The 9,443-nt window shown below is 43.9% G+C and overlaps 1 protein-coding gene across 1 annotated transcript; it reads left to right on the top strand.

Annotated features, from left to right (window-relative positions):
• Positions 1-5,474: 5,474 nt before the first annotated feature.
• Positions 5,475-8,618, top strand: LOC113837513 (oocyte-secreted protein 1-like). Its single transcript, XM_035449731.1, is given in 2 exon segments — positions 5,475-5,537; positions 8,016-8,618. Coding segments are annotated over 2 exon segments (666 nt in total).
• Positions 8,619-9,443: the final 825 nt, after the last annotated feature.

Here is a 9,443-nt window from a genome sequence, read left to right as displayed (position 1 = left end):
AGGGAAAGTTTATTAGAAAGCTGCTTACAGAGGGAAGGACAAATATGGACAGTTTCATTTCCCCAAAGTCACCAATCCCCTGCCTATCAACCTCCTATGGTTTACAGCTCTAAGGCTACAGTGTGCAACATTAACAAACCTGAAGTTAGAGCGCCACCTAGTGTTACAGGCTTGAACCAGACTGGGAACATTATTTTTGTGTGTAGCCCATTTATGTCCTTATGGGGGGACTTCTCTGGATTAAGCAAACACTGTCTAACTGTGAGCAGTTTTGCCTAAGTCTGACACACACAATATCTACCTGGTGGCTTGTTACAAGATGGGTTTACTTGCTAGGCAGTGATGGCGCACGCCTTTAATCCCAGCACTCGGGTCGCAGAGGCAGGTGATCTCAGTGAGTTCGAGGCCAGCCTGGTGTACAGAGTGAGTTCCAGGGCAGCCAGGGATACACAGAAAAACCCTGTCTCGAAAACAAAGCAAAAGGCCGAGATGGAGTTACTGTAGCTAGGAGCAGAGAACTAGTCTCACTATATGTAAGATCCAATTTAAGTGTTCAGGAAAGACACATTTATAGGAACCATAAATAGTTGCTGGAACCTGGAGGAAGGAACAAGGAGAAACTAAAAATAGGCAATTTTAAATGGTGATGAAAATGTTCTAAGATAAATTTTTTAATTTTATTTTTATTCTTAAGTATGAGTGTTTTGGCTGTGTGCATGTATGTGCAACACTTCATGCCTGTTGCCCAGAGAGGTCATAAGAGGGCACTGGATCCCCTGGAACTGGAATTATGGACAGTTGCAAACCACCATGTGGGTACTGGGAATGGGCCCTGGGTCTTCTGCAAGAACAATGCTCTTAACTGCTGAGTCATCTCCGTAGCCCCATTAGTTTTATTATTATTATTGAGACAAGGTCTCTACGTAGCCCTGCCTGGCCTGAAACTCATTATAGAATCAAGATTGGCCTCAAACTTGCAGAGATCCACTTGCTTCTGCCTCTTAAGTACTGAGGTTATTTATTTATTTATTTGTTTTTTTTTTTCCGAGGCAGGGTTTCTCTGAGGCTTTGGAGGCTGTCCTGGAACTCACTCTATAGATCAGGGTGGTCTCAAACTCAGAGATCTGCCTGCCTCTGCCTCCTGGAGTGCTGGGACTAAAGGCAGGCGCTACCACTGCCTGGCTTTTGTTTTGTTTTTGTTTAAGTACTGAGGTTAAAGGCATGCTTTACCACACCCAGATAAATTTTATGTTTTAAAATCATTTTATATTTTCTTTAAAGTTTCATAAATGAGCCATGCATCTACATCATTTGGGCACCTCCCTCTTCCTCCTTCAACTCCCCCTGCAAATCCATGCTCTCTTCTTTAGTATTGTTTTACACACACACTTATATACAAATATCTTACCTACCAAATTTATTTAATTATTTGTTTTGGGGGGGGGAGGTAGTTGAGACAGGGTCTCATTATGTAGCCTTGGTTGGCCTGGAACTCACTGTGTAACCCTGGCAGGCCTTGATCTACCCGCTTCTGCTTCTACCTTCCTGGTGCTGCTACTAAAGTTGTGCACCACCATGCCCAATGGTACAAAATTCTTGGAAGTAGGTTGTATACTCTAAGAATGTTGTAGCAGTCAGTAAAATAACAGAGAATTGAAGCTTGAGGAAGGAGTGGAGCTCAGGGGCAGAATGCTCACCTAGCATGTGTGAGACACTGGGTTCTATTTCCAATGATCCCAAACAAACAAAAGGGTTCCATGACCAGGTGTGGTGGTGCATGTCTTTAATCCTAGCACTCAGGAGGCAGGGACAGGCAGTTCTCTATGAATTCTGGGACAGAATTCCATAACAACCAGCCAGAGCTACATAATGAGACCCTGTCTCAAAATAGACACAAATCAACAACAAAAAGATAGATCCACAATTTGACCCATATATTTCTCCATATATTTCTTTGAGACAGGGTCTTTCTATGCAGCACACGCTGACCTGAAACTCAGGACATGACTTCTGCCTCAGTTTCCTGAGTGCAAGCTATAGATTTCAATGCTTCCTTTCAATAATGGATAGAACAGACAGACATAAATTTAACAATGATATTGTAGAAATGAATAACACCATCTTTCACCATGATCTGATTTGACTTTTATAGAAAATTCTCCCCAGACCTTTAGTACAACTGACTTGATGATGGAAGTGCCATTCAGGCTGTAAAACTCAGCATGTAGACAGCACCACCTGCCAAAACTAAAACAAAGGCCTAACCCACCAAAGCCCATAGTTATGGGAAAGTCTCTTAATGTCTAACCTTGCTTTTTGGTTTCTGTAGTTCTGCTTCTGGCCTTGTTAACTGAAATATGTCAACCCAGAACATGGTTTTTCTGCTTAAAGGCTCACCCTGATAAAAGCTCAGTGCTCCAGTGGGGTCCCGCACACCCTGGGTAGTCACCGGCCACCTAATAAAGACTTTCTATTGTCTGAGCAGTATTCTCTATCCCACAACATTTCTGGAGTTCCCAACAGATCCCAGAGCTCAGACCTGGAGACACCAAAGGTCTCAGAGCCCCTTGGATGGAAGAAGAGTGAGGTGGACAAGGATCTCCTAGGGGGTGCATAACCTGAGGTGTTCCAGGTCCCCAGGGTTCCCTTTGATCAGTTGCTGCCTAATGTTTCAGGGGTTCTGACACCTCCACCCCAAAAGGAAACAATCAGAAAGCCACCTGGCCTGTCACCTCCAGAGGTGAGTCTGGTTAAGGCACCTTCTGTTTGCACATATGGGCGTGGTGGGACATGATTGCTGGTCCAGTGTCTGGACCTATGTGAGACATCATTGGATCTGTCTGTTTAGGTGTATGAATGTGTGGTGGCCACCCCTGGTTCGCTCTCTCCCTCTCTCTGTTTTTGAGTTTTTGGCTTTCTCTGGTGTGAGACCTTCCTCACACATGGCTTAGGATCTGTGTCCCCTCCTGTTGGGGACCCGAATCTTTTTGGCTCTGCCAGGTCACCCAGAGAAACAAAACAAACAAACGAAACCAAAACCCCACCTGTCCCACTCTGCAAGCAGGAGTGTGTGCTTGTTTTGTTGCCTGACTCCTGCTCGTAATCAGAGTTGGCCCTTGTGGGGACGGGCTGGTCATCTCATCCAGGGTCGCCTGCCATCCGTCTAAGTGGAATGCACACAGGGTGAGGGGGACATAGCTTCCCCAGGTGAGCATTCTCTCTGCTCCTGCCTGCTCTAAGCAGCCCCAGGGAAAGGGGAAAATTCCCCTGGGCTGAGCCCAAAGGAAAAGAGAAAGTTCCACTCTTTTCTCTGCCACGATGTATGTCTCCTTTTAAACCAATGATCCACAAAACTCACCATTCTCTGAAAAAAGTAGAAAAACAGCCCCAGGGCTGGGCTGGGCAGAGGGCTCACTGCCAGACAACACAGCCTGGACAGAACCACTTTCCCCTTCTGCCCAACACTGACCAAGGAAACTTAAACAATTTTTTTAAAAGATTCATTTATTTATTATGTAACAGGATTCTGCCTGCACGTATGTCTGCAGGTCAGAAGAGGGCACCGGATTTCACTACAGATGGTTGTGAGCCACCACATGGTTGCTGGGAATTGAACTCAGGACCTTTGGAAGAGCAGGTAGTGTTCTTAATCACTGAGCCATCTCTCCAGCCCGACCTAAACAAATTTTTGCTAGGTCCTTTTGAAAGGATTAAAGACGGCTTCATGGGAACTGCAGTAGATACTTTAACTGAAACGATCTGGGCCCAAGCCAGGTCCCTCAGGCCAGAGAGCAGAACTGATTGTTCTGACCCTGGCTCAAAGGGGAAAAATAAAAGTCCACCAACATATACATGGTATGTCAGTCAGTGTGCTTTTACTACCGGCCATGTCCACAGTATGATCTATAGAGAAAGAGGGCTTCTCAAGAAAAAAAATTCTTGACCCTCCTGAAGGCCATTTGGCTTCCCCTACAAATTGCTGTCCTCCACTGCCAGGCTGCTCACCTGGCTGCTGGACAAATGCCCCAAGACCAGTGAGGCCTATTGCTATTCTGATGACATACCATGCCCCAGTGCTGTCTGAGACTCCATGGAAAAGAAGGAATGGACAGCTCAAACCCACAGGTTGATGGAGGACACCAGAGGGAAAGATATTCTCCCAGAAACAACTGGCAGGATTGTTGGCAACTGATCTTCACCAGGATAATCATCTGGGCTCCACAAAACTTTCGCATTTGCTCAGACCAAGGTATGTTATACCTAGACTGGACAGCCTAGCATGGGATGTCTCAGCCAGATGTCAGGTTTGTGCTCAAGTGAATCTAAACCATAGAGTCCTTACCCAGGCAGGAGTCCAAATAAGAGACCAACAGCCCCACAAAGTCTGGGAAAACTGACTTCACCAAGATCCAGCCTGCTGGGGGAAGATAAAAGAAAATACTTGCTATTTTTTTTTGTTTTGTTTTCTGTTTTTTTGAGACAGGGTTTCTCTGTAGGTTTGGAGACTGTCCTGGAACTCTCTTTGAAGACCAGGCTGGCCTCGAACTCACAGAAATCTGTCTGCCTCTGCCTCCCGAGTGCTGGGATTAAAGGTATGCACCACCAATGCCTGGCTTTTACTTGCTAGTTTTTATAGATGACTTTTTTCTGGGTGGGTAGAAGCATTCCCCACCTGGACTGAAACTGCTCAAAGAGTAGAAAAAAAGCTCCTCCAGGAACTGGTCCCCTGATTTGTCTCCTCCTAATAATGAGGTCTGACAATGATCCAGCTTTCCTAGCCAAAACCTCTCAATTAACATCCAAAGCTTTAGATAAAAATTAAAAACTTCATTGTGCATTTAGACCTCAGAGTTCGGGCCAGGTGAAAAGAATAAGCAAGACATTAAAAAGAAATTCTAACAAAACTCTAATTGGAGTCCAGCAAAGGATGAATAGGCCTCCTTCCTTTGCTGTGGTCCACTGCTCCCCCCATATAGGGAGGGATTTATCACCTATGAGATTATGTTTGGAAGATCTCACCACTGCTTCCCAGGCTCAGAGACCAGCAGTTGGCAGAATTCCCTAACCATTTGTTTCTCAAGTTACTGTAGGCATTCCTGTTCTCCATAAAGGTTATTCACTGGACTATTAGAGAGACACAGCCAACCCCTGAGTCCCCCACCAGTTTCCCCTTGTTCCGGTGCAGTGATACTATCTGGGTCAGGTAGGTAGCCAAAGGGGCACTGAAGTCAACCTGAAAAGGGCCCCACAGGTGATTCTCTCTTCTCGTATGGTGAAGGTGCTGACATCACACCGTGGATCCACCACACCCAGGGCAAGAAAACAGAAGCTACAGATGCTGCTGCCGAATGGACTGTCTCCAGACTATGGACCATGGAAATCAAGGTTTCATTGGACCTCTGGTACTTTCACTCTCTGCCACTCAACCTCCTCCTGAGTCTTGTGTTTTGCACTATGGGTATAAATAAAGGGTCATGGTCCAGCCTCCACTGCCCTCAGGCTTGGACTGGAAACTGAGGAAGACAGATATAAGAAAGGTATTAGCTAGTGTGACTATAGACCAGCTACCCATATTCATCTTGACCTTTGCTCATTGATGCCCACTTTAAGTGTCTGGTTGTATAGAGAAAAGGAAAGATATGGGAATTTATCTTTTGATGTAGGAATGCAGAGTTTACAATTCTGTGCAAGCCCTGAAACAAAGAAATTTCCATCGCAAAAATTGGGTTTGTAAAACTTGTGATTTCCAGAAACATTCCTTTAAGAAATTCTGGAAAAACCTGGGAAATCATATTCTATGCTGAAGGGAAGGACCCTGGGTATAGAGTTAATCATCCCCAGCCAGAAATCAGCCAGGATTGCTGGTTATGCTTAGATACCCAGCCCTGGTACTAAGAACTGGGCTGAAACTTGTCTAATATCAAACCCTAAAGGCACTTCCCCTTATTCTGCCTCACGGGTTAATTCATCTTGATAACAGCAATATTACTGAGCCCCTGGGACTACTTTGTGGGTATAGTCCAGTGGTTTGACTAAACGTGCCTTTTCTGGTGCTTTTCCAAAGTAAGTAGACAGGTTGATCAGGACCTCAAGGTATTAAAATAACAGTTAGATTCACTTGCAAAAAGGATCCTACAAAATTGAGGAGGCTTAGACTTACTTCTCATGATGTCTGGCTATGGGAAAGACCTGTTGTTTCTATGCTAATTTATCAGGAGTAATTTAAATAATCTTGCCATGGCTGGAAAAAAACCTAAAAGAGTGAAACAGACTAAGACATAAATTAGATAATTGATACCAGTATTTGTTCTCTTGATCCCCTGGCTATAAGCACTGACTGTGCCTTTAATTATCAATTCTGGTAGGATTAGTGGTGGGCCCCTGCATCTTAAACTACGTGGCCAGTTACATATCAGTTCAGTAAAATTAATGGTCCTTAGGACCAACTACGTCTCTTTAGAGCAGGATGAGTCCACAATTTGACTCATTCACTAAGACCAGTGAGCAATGTAACAGAGCCCCAGACCTTAGTAGGCCCTGAGCCCTTAGCACACTTGACTCCATGATGGAAGTATCATTCAGGCTTTAAAACTCAGCATGTAGACAGTACCATCAGCCAAAATCAAAATAAAGACCTAATCTATCAAAGCCCATAGTTCTGGGAAAGTCTCTAACTGTACTAACCTTGCTTTTGGCTTCTGTAGTTTTGTTTCTGGCTAACTGTTCTTGTTATCTGAAGTATGTCAAACCAGAACTTTTGTGTGTGTGTGTGTGTGTGTGTGTGTGTTTAAAAGCTCACCCTGAGGGGCTGGAGATATGGTCAGTGGTTAAGAGCACTGACTGCTCTTCCAGAGGATCTGGGTTCAATTCTCAGCACCCACATGGCAGCTCACACCTGTCTGTGACTCCAAGATCTTACAGCCTCACACAGACATACATGCAGGCAAAACATCAATGCAAATAAAATAAAAATAAATTAAAAAACATCTCACCCTGAGAAAGGCTCAGTGTTACACTAGGACCCTATACACCTCATTTATAGTAAATACTAATAAATACTTACTATTGGCTTAAACCTGTGTCCAAGTATCCTTCTCTGGTGAATACCCCACAACACTAGTAAGTAGGCAAATGCATTCTTTTTATGTATACAAGGACTACTTACCAGGATTGAACATATTCTAGGCCACAATGCAAGTCTCTTTTTTTCAAGACAGGATTTTTCTGTTTAACAGTCCTGGCTGTCCTGCAACTCGCTCTGTAGACCAGGCTAGCCTTGAATGCACAGAGATCTGCCAGCCTCTACCTCCCAAGTTCTGGAATCAAAGGTGAGCACCATCACCACCTAGCAAGAATCCATTTATTGATAAACAACAAGCCAAAGAAGAAACATAAGGATAATGTAGAAAACAACTAAAACCAAAGGAAAATGAAACCAGAACATATTGTAATTACGGGGTTCTGTGAAAGCACTAGCTGGGGAGTGCTTTTTTTGTTAAAGATTATTTTTATTTGCCTACATGTCTCTACGTGAACCACATGTATATAGTATCAATAAAGGCTAGAAGAAGGTGTCAATCCCTTGCAAGTGGACAGCTGCCATATGGGTGGCTGGGAATAGAACATGGGCCTCTGCAAGAGCAGCAAGTGCTCTTAACCATGGAGCCATCACTCCAGCCCCAGAGGTAATTTTTTAAAGGGTTAAACTGCCTACATTAGAGTACTAAAGGTACAGCTCAGAGGTAGAGCACTTGCCACGCACTGGGCCTGGGGTTCAAACTCCAACACAACAAAGTTCATAGCTCCTTTCCTCTGTGGGGTTTGGTCTCCAGTTTAAGCAATGAAAAGACTCCTTCTGCTTCATTCTTTTCTTTTTCTTTTTGTTTTTTCGAGATAGGGTTTCTCTGTATTGCTTTAGAGACTATCCTGGCACTCGCTCTGTAGACTAGGCTGGCCTAGAACTCACAAAGATCCGCCTGCCTCTGTCTCCTGAGTGCTGGGGTTAAAGGTATGAGCCACCACCACCCGGCCTGCTTCTTTTCTTTATGAGGACTTGTGCTGATGATTGGTCAGTCTTCTGTCTGCAATGTACCAATCACTGGTTCTACCTCAGGATTAAGGCCACACTATTCCCCAATATATTTAAGGAACTTGATGAAGTGTTTTTAGTACTTGGCTGCCCTGTGACCAGTGTCTGGCCAAATGATGTCTAGGAATTTACCTACTGTACTTACTCATGCAGCACTGTCAACAAAGTTCTTCATGATATCATTCTGCTTCAGACTAAACTTATGTATATCTCAAAAAACTCTACTATACCAGCTGGGATACCTCTGTCCTGTGTTCTGCACAATCGGTATCCTCTTTCCTGTGAAGCTGAAAGTAGAGGAGACTTCACTGGCAATCATCTTGGGTGGGGAGTAGATATGAGAACGCACAGAAATGAGAAAGCTGCTCCTGCAGTACCACCAAACTTTTCAACATCAAGTGAAGACCACCAGGTCTCCCAGGAGACTCAGACCTCTGGAACCAGCAGGCTTCAGCCTGCTGAAATATGCAGCTTCATGGATCAGAAATTGTCACTTCTCTATTTCTCGGGAATGCAAAAGGCTGGATGATGTTTCCTCTGATCCATTTTTTTAAAAAAGTGAATAATTTGCAATTTTAAATAAAATGACATGCTGCCTTTATGTAGTCTCATTTTTGAAAAATCTGTCCCTTCTTTTAGCTGTATCAAGTCTGGTTAATAAATAAAAAATTTCCGTTAAAAAAGTTCATAATAACTGGGGGTTGGAGAGATGGCTCAGAGGTTAAGAGCACTGGCTACTTTTGTGTATGTGTGTGGCATTTTTTTTTAGTTTTTTATTTTTATATATTTGAATTACAAACAAGATTGAATTACATGATGACCCCAGTTCCCTTCTCCCTCCCTTTCTTCCTCCTCTACCACCCCCCAACTAAAATCCCACCTATCATATGTCCTTTCTTCTAATCTACACCTGACTCAACCTTTCTGCTTCCCTTCTCACTCTCGTAGCTTCCTCCCCCCTCTTCCCATGTTCTCAATCTGCTCAGCCTACATGCCCCTCAACCGAAGAATGGAGAAAATGTGGTACATTTACACAATGGAGTACTACTCATAAGAAAAAAACAATGGAATCTTGAAATTTGCAGGAAAATGGATGGAACTCGAAGAAACCATTCTGAGCGAGGTAACCCAATTACAAAAAGACAAACATGATATGTACTCACTCATATGTGGTTTTTAGACATAGAGTAAGGGATTGCCACCCTACAATCCACACTGCCAGAGAAACTAGTAAACAAGGAGGACCCTAAGAGAGGCAAACTTTGTCCCCTGGAGAAGGGGAAAGGGTCACCATCCCCTGAGCAAATTGAGAACACTGGCTACTTTCCCACAGGTCCTCAGTTCACTTTCCAGA

The sequence above is a fragment of the Cricetulus griseus genome, chromosome X (assembly GCF_003668045.3).
Source record: "Cricetulus griseus strain 17A/GY chromosome X, alternate assembly CriGri-PICRH-1.0, whole genome shotgun sequence".
NCBI classification, from domain to species: domain Eukaryota; kingdom Metazoa; phylum Chordata; class Mammalia; order Rodentia; family Cricetidae; genus Cricetulus; species Cricetulus griseus.
This window is presented reverse-complemented; position numbering and strand designations above follow the sequence as displayed.